Source organism: Cephus cinctus, unplaced genomic scaffold (genome assembly GCF_000341935.2).
Source record: "Cephus cinctus unplaced genomic scaffold, Ccin1 Ccin1_scaffold1004, whole genome shotgun sequence".
NCBI lineage: Eukaryota > Metazoa > Arthropoda > Insecta > Hymenoptera > Cephidae > Cephus > Cephus cinctus.
The window spans coordinates 1-13,110 of record NW_014333547.1 but is presented as its reverse complement, the minus strand read 5'-3'; the positions used below and the strand labels follow the sequence as shown (position 1 = coordinate 13,110).

Sequence of the window (13,110 nt, the reverse complement as noted above, 5' to 3'; positions counted from 1 at the left end):
CTTCGTTTAAATCGCATGCTCGGGGGGAGCTGATTTGTCGCAATCGTAAAAGAAACTCCCGACGCTGTTTCATTGCGCTCGGGGTATATGTTTCGCTGAGAAAGAGAGCGAAGATACGTTGAAAATTACACTATATATATATATTACGGTCTGGTTTGTGCCTCGACGATAAGGACGACCTCGCGAGATTATATAATAATCCAATTCCTACTCCCATCTTTATTCTAACCTCTTGGGCGACGATCTCTGCTGTCTGTTTCTCAAGCTTTTCGCGATTAGCGAAGCTTTTACTCTGCAGAATCGCGGATTCGTAATTACCAGTGACGACACTTCCCGTTTACGTTTATTTCTTAAAGGACGAAGAAACAAGTAAACGTCCGATTTCTTCGTTCGGAACGAACAAAATTTTACTGTTTCGTACCGATAAATATTTCTCGACTATCGCACTGTTATCTCTTACTCTTTTTTTTTTTTTTTTTTTTTTTTTTTTTTTTTTTTTTTTTTTTTTTTTTTTTTTTTTTTTTTTTTTTTTTTTTTCTTTCTTTCGTCACTTTTACACTATTTTACGGTTATCACTTCGAACGCAGAAAGTAACAGGGATTACATCGGATAATATCGATTTATCGAAATTACTAATTACCCACACAGGTCACGTCACTTTTATCGCAAACGTCTGATTACGCGGTAGATTCAAATTTTGTGAAATTTTTTTTTTTTTCAAATTTACATAGAACTCCCCAAAACCAGTGGCGCTCTCGAGCGAGAATCCTATTATTTATTTATACATTATTTCATGCACGTATTGAAATTTGCGTTGAAAAAAAATTCAATACTCCAAACTCATTACTCGAGGAACGTTGAAAATTTTAAATCGGCGCGTCTACGCACAAAATATCCCAAGCCGAGAATCGTTTGAACGATAAAGAAACAGTATCGACTTACAAAAAACGTTAGGAATTACGCTAGTAGAGTTTAATTTATAAAAAATCTGAAATTCCGTTTTCGAATAATACACGCTAACCGTGGATGCAAAGAAAAATTCAAAATCTCGCCTGAAACGCATTTCGAGTAACTCGTATTCGATTAAGAGCCACTAATATTATTATTATCATTATTATTATTATTATTAAAATTATTATTATTATTATTATTACTCTCACGAATATATATCGAAGTCGAGTGCTCGGGGATCCACGGACCTCTCGGTGAACGAAGCTTTCGCGAAAATTCAGTTTGCACGTTATTTAGCTACGTACTTACGACGCTTCTCCGATTTCCTTGTAAAGTCATTCCGCGGACTCCTGGTGCGCGATGATCCACCAAGCCGAAAACGAAGAGCGCGGTGGCCCAAGATGCATCGCACATTCCGTATACGAACCGGCTGGACCTGAATATCGTTTTTGTTCCCCTTTGTTCCGGTATTCCTGTGCACGTTCGACGGGGATCCTCTTTGCACCCTGTGATCTCCTCTTCCGGGAGATAGGATAAAGAGACGAGAGAGAAAAGCCAAAAAATATATGTAAAAGAAGGGGTGTACAGGAGACTCGGCGATGTGGGTGAAAATGAATTTTGGGAGGGGGGGACTTTTTTTTTCTTTTTTTTTTTTCCCCGAAATCGCGTCGAGTCTACCAGGCACCTTGCCAACAGGTACTTTCGGTACTCGCGAGCAAATCCTCACCGAAGTCCGGCGTGCCCCATCATAAGATCTAAGTATGATATTAAATGCTTCCAATACTGTACTATTAAAATATTATTACGACATTTATATATGATTTTATTCGTTCGGACGAGTAGGTAAGCGATATACTCTACAGATGATGATAATACTCGAGAATGTATTTTATAACAGTTTATTCGTCTCCTTTATTTACACATACCACAAGTGATAAGTGATATTGTTATCGATAATACGAAGAGAGGAAGGGAAGGGAATAACGTAAGGAAGAAAAGAAAAACGTGAAAAAAAAAAATATGAGATTGAAAAAAAGTTAATAAATACCGACTATGTAATTGCCCGTACGGCGTTTACCCAAAATGCTGAACTTGTACTTCCTCACGTAGAAGGTTCGGTTATCCGCGACAGGCATCGTGTCCACACTACGAATAAGCAGATATGATGCTTATAATACTCATTTATTATAGTGTTAACACTTAAGAAATATATTTTTATATAATTATAATATAATATTATATACGATAGAAATAAATGATCGCTCGTGCGGTTGCCACAGGTCTCATCCTCGTCGGTACTTCTCAAATGTTCCATATTCCGAAGCCCTCCGTTGTCACGCGAGTACAGAACAAAGGTCCCACGCATCCCAGACGGTCTTTCGCACATTTTCGAAACTTCTTTACCTGCACTTATTCTTGGCTGTTTTAACACGGGACGCCGGCCGCGAAACGAAAGGAGACGAAAAGCTAATTTTGGATTTTCTTTTTTTTTTTCAATGTCGATTATAGTATTGGTTATTGATTTTTTGGGTCTTCTCGAAATTAATCGCGATGAGCTTGATTGTAGCTTTGAGAAAAAAATTACGATGCTTCTGTCGTATCTCGATGGTCGCATCGTTAATTTTTTTTCTTTTTTTATTACAAAATCAGACAAATTACGAAATCGGATACAGTTGACGTAAGCACGTGTCAAGGGCTAATTGCGGAATAATAGCAATGACTCTTGTGTCACTATTTTGCTCGATCATTATTCACGTAGGAAATTTAAAAAATTGGGAAGAATAATTTTTTTTGAAAATGTCACTTTTTATTATTATTAATGTCTCGATTACAATTTACAAACGTTGCGCGTCTCATGACTTGTTTCATTTGGCAGTTAGCAGTTAACACAGGCCACGGGATCCGTTTCTGTTAGGTTAGGTCGGACTTTATACAGATTGATCCTTTTCTTTCTATTTCTACCCAGTGCCAATTATTTATGCCTCTATTTCTATTTCCTCTATTCTCTCTGTGTCCATAATATTTCCAATGAGAATAAAAATTGTTACGATTGTTGAAGCAACGATTTGAGCACCATACGATGCCTTCCGTGAACGACCGAGCTTGCCTAGTTGCCAAAGAATTCGATGAAAACGAGTTTAACGCCAAAGATAGCTAACCCGAGACGAGCAATTGATATAAGAGTAGAAATTCCGCTTGATGAAATATTGCTCGACCCGGATTGGTTATTTTTAATTAATTGTACGCAGTAATACTGGTGGTTATGCCATTGAGCTTTCCATGACTATAATCATAAGTACCAAAAATGAAATGTGTATATATACGTATATATATGTATACTCATGAATATGTATATAGATACGCATGAATATTCTGTGTGTTTATATGCAAGAGTCTTATAACGAATGCCTCCTGTATTTAACGATACAGATATACTTTTGTGTATATTAATATATATGCATGGTATATATGTATATTCTATTCGATACCACAGACAATAATATACCGTTTCTTTTAGAAGCTTAGATCGTAATTACATTTACACAGTATACCCGTAGACTTAAATTAAAGTATAAATTTACTAAACTGGTATATATTATATACATAAATACATTTAATTGCCAGAAATAATGATATGGATATTATAATGATGAATTGTAATGCAATACGTACTCAAGGCCGAGGATAATAACGAAAGGTTGGCTACGTAGTGTTAGCAGTGACCTGTGCGTGTGCGTTTACATTGTCTTTTGCTTCCTTTTACGATCCATCATCATGTTTGTCCATCATTGATCACCCATGATCCAATCCGAGAGTATCTGTGTATGATTGTGCGTGACGACGAGTCTGCTAATATCCAACGAGCGTCCGACGGTGCCGTTGGATTTCGGTAACTTATCGACATCGTAAAACAGATATTGACGAAGATTTTATCGACTGATGGTAACGAAGACAAATGTAATCGAATCGAAGCATTTGATACTTATCCGCATGCTTATTCTTCGACGAGCACTTCGTTTCGCTATTTTAAATTTGGATTCACTTTGAATTAGCCTGATGATTGTTCAATCGAGTTATATTTGGTGTATAATCAGGGATTTTACGGGGACTCGTCATTTGTCGTAATATTTGCTAAGTGCTGGTCGCGAATGAAAATTTCGCGAAATGGTGCTGTTCACACTATGTCGCTGTCGTTTCGCAAAATATTGCGACCTCCACGTCGTATTTGTTACCATGAATTTAAAGATGAAAAATGAGGAAAAGGGAAAAACGAAAGAAAGACGAGGGAGAAGAAATATTGTAATGTGACGAAGTTCCATCCATAATAAATAAATGAAATATTATACAGTTAGGCCGACTTTTCCGCCAGCTCGTGCCTTTTTTCCGCGGGGTGAGTGCACTTTTCGTATCCATTCGAATGAAGATTTTGATGACGTTAAAAAAAAATGAAGTCGAACGCGTCAGTTTTATGGTTGGTCTTATCGATCGAGTTTTAAGGACGAAGAAACGCCACGAAATCGAAAATTCGAAGGAGCCGTTATGATGCATCAACGATACTTCATACTTTTTATATTGATTTCGCCACTAAAATATTCCTTCATTTAATTACAATAAAGACTTGCTACTATTTTTCTTTGTTCCTTCGATTGATTGACTCGCAATATGATAAAAGAACTTGGTTTTCTTTAAAGAATAACATCTATTTTCCTTGAGGCTATACGAACAACGAAAGAAACATAATATTTATTTCGTTCGTTCAAATTCCACGTGCGAGCATAATCGTTTATCTTGCGATCTTCGATTATTGCAAGTCTTCAGTGGAATGAATACAGCATAGACATCGGTTATGGTAAAATTTGTATTTAATATGCATTCAAAAAAGTGTACATCCTATACATTCGAAAAATCATATATAACGTACATCGAAAGAGTAGAGTACGGCATGCGGTGAGATTAGAAATGATTAATGAAGTTCATCATTTTTGCAGGTCTATTCATTTGATTGATTTTGACGTAACTTATCGGAACTTTTTATTTTTACCTTAACAAAATTATTAATATTCACAGCATTACAAGTTTATAAATATATTTCAAGAAAAAATAATGCCTAGAACCTGACGTAAATACTTTCGATTTTATTATTTTGAGCATTTTTACAGATATATAACGTGTCGATCTTGTTTGTGAGAGACATGTTTTTTTTATTTTTTACCATATAATACATTAATTACAATCTACTAATGTTCAAGTTATATACTTGGGATACCAGTCTATCTTATTCGATTTAGAACTGTAGAGTAGTTACTATTGTACATTATTAAACCAAGTGTCGTTAGACCTTGATTCTGTAAATTTATTAATGTTGGAAGAGAATTTGGTATAAGCAGATGTCATACGGTAAAATAAAAGGAAATAAATTCTGGTAATTTTATTGTTTTATTGTCGGTGATTTAAGGATAATGATTAACAATTATTATTGTAGGATATTTTACATCTACTGTATATATACTAGGTTTGCAGTAACACTTTGATTTTTGTAGATATACTTGATAAACAAAGTAATTTGACTTAATCCAATAGTATATTATTAAAAAAACATCATTTTACAGTATATACAGTATATGTGACAGTCAACGTTCTTTCCTTTCTATTTTAAGTCTGATTACCGATTGAGATTTGACAAGAATCATAATCAATAAATTTACTTAATTAACTACAGAGAGAGATCATTGTATTTTTCATAATTCATTGCAGCGGGATAACTAATTCTGTTCCAGGATATTTAGGAAGATTGAGATTGTACTGTAATTCCAGTTTTCTTGGCACAAATCGTCCTCCCAAGTAATGGTACTTTCCTCTAAAGCTCTTAGCACATTGTTTTGGTGCTGTTAGCGATATTAACATTTCAGGCTTGATTCCACCTTCTGCCGGAGGACCAGTTTCGACATTCCATCCTGATGGAATATCTATACTACAGACAGGAACACTTGCAGTTTCCAATGTACGAATAATTGGTACAAAGGTCTCTCTGACTGGTGGTTTAAAACTAAATCCAAACAGAGCATCGACTATTAGAAGGTATTCGCTGGACTCTTTCAATTGAGAGATATTTTCCAAAAGTGGAATATCATTTTCAATACACTGATGTGTCAAATTTTCATAAAGAGTGCTATTTGTTCTCTTTGGGTAGTAGACCTCAGGAGAATACCCAAAGAGTTTTAAATGTCTAGCACAAACGAGACCATCTCCACCATTATTTCCTGGTCCACAACAAATGAGTACTGGACTTGAAGAATTTTCTGATAATGGATAGCATTTGGCAATTGCAATTGCACAGCTTTGTCCAGCTAATTCCATTAACTGATCAACACTGAACTTGAATTTGTCAAAAAGATCTTTATCAATTTGTATTGCTTCAGATTGTTGCAAAAATTTCACCATTTTACTGTCTTGCGTTTGTTCAAATAATGTTCTTGTGGTGCTCCAGATCAAATGCTTTTCAAAAACTTTTCGCAAGAGTGATTGCGATAAACTTACAGCCAACCTCAACATTTAATGTCGAGTTGTGATTTCCTACAGGATAAATGTGTAAATAATTTAACATCAGTATGCAAAACAAATATGAATATTTTTCCGCTTAAAGCTTGGTCTATTTATAGTAAAAATTGAGTATCAACAATTGAAAAGAACAAAAACATAAATATTGAGTGATAATAATGTTAAATTACTATTTTTTTTTGCTTTGAATAAATTATTTTTAGACATTTCCAATAGTGTCCATACCAGTCCATATTTCTATGTTTCTATCCCAAGTTAACTGCGGATCAATGCGGATGAAATTATTGCTTTACAGTTGCATGTGAATCCGCCTTTACGTCTTATGTGTCAACCACAGTCGACCACTGTCGACTGATGCCGATCGCCATTTGTATAAAAGGCAAAACATATATTTAATTTAATTTTTCATAATTGTGACAAAAAACCATTCTTATTCGATATATTGTATAATGTTAAATTTTCTAAGTTCTATTAGCAATTTTCTTATAAAATTTACTGTTGTAAAATTTTTATAATTTTTTTTGTGCATTGCGTTATGAAGTAGCCAATCAAACTTTTGTGGATGCTTACATTACAACGCGACATGTTTCTATCTACATCTTGCTCTCATCAAAAAGTTCTGTCAGATAACCTATTTTCTCAATTCCTACCTAATAATGTTTATAAATATACGAACTTGACATCTTTCATGTAATATTCGATTGGTTCGTCGTTGTCGTCAAATTATGTAGAGATGCGTTTACGACAAGTCATATTCTTATAATGCGCTCCTAAACCATAGTTTAATTGTAATATATTGTAATTTATTGCGTGAAGTGAAATTCCTTTTGAAAAATGACAACTGGCCAAAGTGGACACGATCATTCACTCGCAATCCGACAAGAAATACAACGATTCGAAAGTGTACATCCGTCGATTTATGCTATTTATGATCTTATAGATCTTATCTCAGATTCACATATTTCAAAGCAAATTCGAGAACATGTTGTGGCTATTGAAGGTAAAGTATTTACTGATAATCATTCTACATAAGTTCTCCATGATTAAATCATGAGTTCTATTTAATTATGGGTCTTACAACAATTCATTACCATAACAGGTACACTGTATTGATGTCTAAGATATTTTTTCTGTTTTTAATTGGTATATAAAATTAGATGCTTTTAATATTTCTATTTTGTATTATGTATGCCTTATGTGCTTTACATGACTCTGTGTAAAATAATTACACCTGAACTCAGAGAATGCAAAGCTTATATGATTTCTTCTTGAACCACCTGTTATTAAGATATGCTTAAACCATCCCTACAGTTTGTTATTATGACCATATGTTAAGCTTTAATAACTTATTTGTGTTAATTTATTTGCAGATTCATTTGTTAATAGTCATGAATGGACATTGGCCAGAGATGTACCTGAACTACATTTGGGTATTATTGGCTCATCTGATTCAGGAAAGTCAGCATTGGTACATAGGTATCTTACAGGATCTTTCATGCATGAAGAATCACCCGAGGGTGGCAGGTTTAAAAAAGAAATTTTTATCAATGACCAGAGCTATTTGCTCTTAATCAGAGACGAGGGTGGTGTGCCAGAATCTCAGGTATTAAGCTGTCATAGTAAAATTTCTATGAATATTATTTTATGTTAATAGATGCTGGAGTCTTGAAATTTGTATTTTTTTTTCAGTTTTCTTCGTGGATAGATGCGGTATTACTTGTATTTAGCTTGGAAAGTGAGGAAAGTTTTTCAATGGTATGCAGTTATTACAACAGAATGTCTTCATTCCGGAACATGTCTGAAGTACCAAAAATACTAGTAGGAGTACAAGGTGTGTTTTTTGGAAAATTATTACACATTATATGTAATTTTACAGTTTTTACTTTTGATTTATAATATATGCAATAATTCTACAGATTCAATTAACGACAACAATCCTCGGGTGATAAAAGATATTAGGCCACGGAAATTATCTAGTGACTTAAGATGTCCTTATTACGAGACATGTGCCATTTATGGATTAAATGTCGAGAGAGTTTTTCAAGATGGTAAGTGTAATGCAAAAGAATATCAATGATTGCTAGTGAAATAATAATTATACAAATTTATTCTTTTGCAGTATGTCAGAAGATTATTCAAAAAATATCCATGAATAATCCTAGATACAATGGGCAACGTTTGCAGGAAGATGAAACAAAATACTCAGTGCCTGTGATTACAAAGAATGTACAGCTGCCTACCAAAGATGTGGAGACCAGTAGTCCATCTTTGAAAATTACTGTAAGTTTAATCATGTCACTATATTATTATTTTATTCAATGGTGCCACAAGTTTTATTTTGTATCAAACCTACAGAAATAGTCATAGTCAAATTTTTATATTTTTATTTCCTATCAACTCCCATAGAAAAGTTCCGAATTCCAGATGCCAGACAAAGAAGATGATGTTAGTCGTTCAGCACATGATAATCTTGTTCAACCTGATACACCAGTGGCTAATGATAGTTTTCAATATATACAAAATCAACATGGAGAATTGCGTTCGTCAATCTTGACGCCTACGACTATAAGGTAAATATTTCTTGGCGTATGTTATCAAATATGTTTAACCAATATCATAGAGGTTTAGTATGTTCTTTAGGAATATCTTTTACAAAATATAACTAAGCATGCTTAAATGTACATTGTAGAAAGTTTCGAAGGAAATCAAATATATTTACGCCATCGAAGAAAGAAAAGTATAATATGGGCGAAATGGGCGTTGGCAGAGAAATTCCTGTTAAACAAGGATACTTATTCAAAAGAAGTAGCAAGTCTTTAAAGGAGTGGAAAAAGAAGTATGTCACGTTGTTGGAAGATGGCAGATTGACGTATCATTCGAGCATGCATGTATGTATTCGCTAATCACCATGATTTCTTCGTTCCAAATATTGTAATGTTATCAAAACATTTTGTACATGAATGTTTAGGATTACATGAACGAAGCTAATGGGAAAGAAATATTACTTCAATACGTGACCGTTAAAGTGCCTGGAAAGACTCCTAAAGGATCCAAATCAACTGTTGCTCAAGGTTCGAATTAATAAGGACAGATGATTACTTTGTGCTTTAATATCTATCAAATGCATAAGCCATTGAATTGTTCCTCTTCAATTTTTAGAGGATAGCTTTGAGTTTTCCATAATTTCATTAGAAAACAAAACGTGGCATTTTGAAGCAAATAGTGCGGAGGACAGGGATAGCTGGATTACCGCCATCGAGCAGCAAATTTTGTCTAGTCTACAAAATAGTGATGGCGGTGACAAAAAAAACGAGACTGATGCTTTCAAAATGCATTGTATAAAAAATAAAATTTCGGGAAATGATGCGTGCGTTGATTGCGGCACTCCTAGTAAGTATAATAAAGTCTAATTAATAATTAATAAGATAATAAAATTGTTATAACTGCAGGTATATGTCTACAGGTATATTTGAGTAATCTGAATATATGTATTTATTAGTTCCATTACCGCTTTATTGCAGATCCAGATTGGGCAAGTCTCAATATAGGTGTTTTAATGTGTATTGAATGTTCTGGAATTCATCGGAATTTAGGTTCGCACATATCGAAAGTCAGATCATTGGATTTGGATGATTGGTCGTAAGTTGACTAAAATACATGCTTCGTATAATCCGTAAGAAATATATCTGTAATTAATCACACTCTCTGTCGGTTTGAAAATTATTAGAAAGTCATAAAAGTACATATTACTTTTACTTCGTTAGTATAAATAGTTGATTGAAAAATAACGCAAATTGAACATTTAAAATTATTTATCTCTAGTGCTGGACAGTTGAGCGTAATGCTGGCCCTCGGTAATGACATAGCGAACAGTTTCTGGGAATACTGTCTAAACGGAAAGCAAAAGCCAACGTCTGATTCGCCCAGAGAAGAAAAAGAACAATGGATAAGATGGAAATACGAGGAGAAAGTATTTCTGCCCCCAATCAGTCCGAACATTCCTGTAGGAAAGTTGCTTATCGATTCAATTTGCCGGTACGTCACCTCAGTACATCTGTCAATTCTCACGAAACCACCGATTACCTCGAACGACATTGAGAATGTGCTTCTTACGAAAATTAAAAAAAAACAGGGGCGATATGAGAGCGTTCACGTTGTACCTGGCGAAATGTAGTTACGAGGACATCAACATGTCCGTGAGCGAGCAGGATTTGAGAACGCCCCTTCATCTTGCTTGCGCGACAGGAAACTTGGCAATGGCACAGCTTCTCATATGGGTACATTCAATATATCTTACATCACTGTACATTTATACGACACCGTAAATCCTTATTACATCCATGAAACACTGTGAAAGATTCGCGAAGAGGAAATGTCGTTCTCGTTTCAGTACAAAGCGAATCCACAGAATTTGGACCACGAGGGACGAACATGCATGTCATACGTGAAGGCGCTTGAGAAGAAACTTAATAATTCATCGGACTCGCTAGAAATGCAGAAACTCTTGGAAGTATTGGAACAGGCGACCATGTCTGGCGTGGAGGAAACGGAAACAGTCCAGTATTAAAACTTAAGAGTGTCGTTTTCACGGATGAAAATTTGGACTTTTAATATTCTATTTTATATTATTTTTTATTTTCTCCCTTGTCTTTTTTTTCTTCTTGAATACACATATTGTTATTATTATGTACTTATCTTGCACGAGAAGACGTTAAATGAATTAATCAGTGCGTATGTAATGTTGACACGTGAGGATTTGACTGCGAGAGAGAAATGAATTGCGTTATTCGGCCACAGTGATCAGTCAATAATCTGAAGACACGAGGATTCGAGATAAATCTCGCAGTGCACTTCTGGTATCGATCGTTTAATTGTAGATATAACGTTTTGTTAATTCCGGTAGCCATTATCTTTCTGCCTTTGTAAGGTGAATACTAATTCCCGCTGTTAATCTTATTCATGCCTCTATTATTCCGTCACCTTGATATACGAGACACTTACGATATAGCATACTTTACGTATACATATATGTTATGGATAGTTTCATTTCTTATAGTATTACAAATTTGTACTGTGGTTCCCATTAAATCCAAAGTCATTTTGCGTTGTTGGAAAACCGAAATCTTAATGGCAAATTCGAGTGTGCATTGTCAATGACTGAGAAGTACAAAACACTCATACATCTATTTATATTTATACATTTAATCTATTTAAAAAATATGCTTTTACAATTTTCACGTTAATGAAATATATAGCATTGTCTTATATCAAACTGCTTTTGATCTCCTTCGTTTTTTCGTGTTCTTAATTATTATAATGACAAAACTTATAACACTTTTAGTATTCATAATATTTCACTTGATCGGGGGGGACCTCGAACCAGTCCCACGTTTGTGATTGTTCACACGAGTGTCCTAAGCAATTTCCAAACGTGGGTAATAAAGGAAATATAAGTTTCCTGACTTTCTTGCCATGGTGACTGAACAGGTAATGGTTTTTCAAGGTACTTCGGTCAGCACGCAGGAGTCTCGGGTTCGAGACTCGGTCAATTCGTCGCGCAGGACTCGGTGAGCAGGGGAAGCGCTTAATGCAGTGCCCGGACTCGCAGCGCTCATTCTTCCTCGAGCCGGTCTCCTATACTGGTCTCTTGGAACCACCCCCCATAACAATTTCCAACCTTCTTCTATTGTTATATTTATTTCTTCTTTACTTCCTTATTTCGTTATCTTTCATTTTTTACTTTCTTATTAATCTCTTTCCTCATTTCTTCTCCACTTTTATAACTCTATTCCTTCCTGGTATCGATGCGCCACCTGGACCGAAAGTTACTGTTATTGGATCTTGATATACTTTCGAAATTTATTCAAAATATAAAATTGAGGCTAAATCAAAATCTCACAAAATATAGGGAAAAGATAAAAATTGAATTAAAATTGTAAAATGTCGAAAAGGGCGCCGTCGGGTGCTACGCCCGTGGTCTTTCGTTGCGGCGAATCTTTGACTAGGGGTAGATCTTTCGCGTTTAACTTACCCCTTTTGCGTTTTCTTTGTCGCTCGGCTCGACTTTTTTTTTCTTCCTGAGGTTTTCCTCCCTAGTCCTGCTGGCGACAGCCACAGGACTTGGGGGCTTTCCTCAATAAAAAAAAACACGGTCCCCTATGGGGCCTCGGAGGGGTCGTTGCTCCCTTGTGGAGAGGCTGGACCTCACGGAAATGGGCGAGGAGGGGCCCATTTCGAACCCTTATACTTCTTACTTTTTCTACTTTTTCCACTAAATCGTAAATAAATTAGATGTTTGGAACATTAAAATAATTAATTAAATCAATAAAGTCTTAGCCACTAAAGTCACTTAGAAATCGGAAATTCTGGCTAAGCATATTTAGAAATACTGGCAGTGCCCAAAATTGTGTGCGCGGAAATTCGTCGCGCAGGAATCGGTGAGTGGGAGCAGGATGGTGGGGGGAGGGCTCGAGGCAGTGCCCGGACTCGGCGCGTTCATTCATCCACGAGCCGGTCTCCTATACTGGTCTCTTGGAATTACCTCTCGTACTCATTTCGAACATTCTTCTTTTCCTATATTTATTTCTTTATCCTTCATTC

The 13,110-nt window shown here is 35.3% G+C and overlaps 2 protein-coding genes across 5 annotated transcripts; one reads left to right on the top strand and one right to left on the bottom strand.

Moving 5' to 3' along the window:
- Positions 1 to 5,369: 5,369 nt before the first annotated feature.
- Positions 5,370 to 6,875, bottom strand: LOC107271638 (NAD(P)H-hydrate epimerase). Of its 2 annotated transcripts, none has more exons than XM_015747852.2 (2): positions 6,736 to 6,875; positions 5,370 to 6,525 (listed from the first exon to the last, which is right to left on the bottom strand). In XM_015747852.2, the coding sequence occupies exon 2, from the start codon at positions 6,502 to 6,504 to the stop codon at positions 5,698 to 5,700; it is 807 nt and encodes a 268-aa protein (XP_015603338.1). In that variant the 5' UTR covers positions 6,505 to 6,525; positions 6,736 to 6,875; the 3' UTR covers positions 5,370 to 5,697. The 2 variants fall into 2 exon arrangements, with proteins under 2 accessions (XP_015603338.1, XP_015603339.1); XM_015747853.2 differs by having other exon boundaries at positions 6,681 to 6,782.
- Positions 6,876 to 7,017: 142 nt separating this feature from the next.
- Positions 7,018 to 11,466, top strand: LOC107271642 (centaurin-gamma-1A). Of its 3 annotated transcripts, none has more exons than XM_015747859.2 (13): positions 7,018 to 7,510; positions 7,881 to 8,113; positions 8,200 to 8,341; positions 8,427 to 8,558; positions 8,630 to 8,790; positions 8,917 to 9,080; positions 9,200 to 9,398; positions 9,479 to 9,581; positions 9,670 to 9,900; positions 10,032 to 10,149; positions 10,333 to 10,545; positions 10,643 to 10,787; positions 10,901 to 11,466. In XM_015747859.2, the coding sequence occupies exons 1-13, from the start codon at positions 7,345 to 7,347 to the stop codon at positions 11,075 to 11,077; spliced, it is 2,184 nt and encodes a 727-aa protein (XP_015603345.1). In that variant the 5' UTR covers positions 7,018 to 7,344; the 3' UTR covers positions 11,078 to 11,466. The 3 variants fall into 3 exon arrangements, with proteins under 3 accessions (XP_015603345.1, XP_015603346.1, XP_015603347.1); XM_015747860.1 differs by having other exon boundaries at positions 7,345 to 7,510; positions 8,935 to 9,080; positions 10,901 to 11,077; XM_015747861.2 differs by lacking the exon at positions 10,643 to 10,787 and having other exon boundaries at positions 7,345 to 7,510; positions 10,901 to 11,094.
- The last annotated feature ends 1,644 nt before the right edge of the window (positions 11,467 to 13,110 follow it).

What these genes read in the sequence shown, in the direction of transcription:
- LOC107271638 (XM_015747852.2), bottom strand. Translation starts at nt 6,504, where the DNA reads ATGTTGAGGTTGGCTGTAAGTTTATCGCAATCACTCTTGCGAAAAGTT.
- LOC107271642 (XM_015747859.2), top strand. Translation starts at nt 7,345, where the DNA reads ATGACAACTGGCCAAAGTGGACACGATCATTCACTCGCAATCCGACAA. An exon ending in ACATGTTGTGGCTATTGAAG is followed by an intron (nt 7,511 to 7,880) that starts GTAAAGTATTTA and finishes ATTTATTTGCAG; the next exon opens with ATTCATTTGTTAATAGTCAT. An exon ending in TTGGATTTGGATGATTGGTC is followed by an intron (nt 10,150 to 10,332) that starts GTAAGTTGACTA and finishes ATTTATCTCTAG; the next exon opens with TGCTGGACAGTTGAGCGTAA.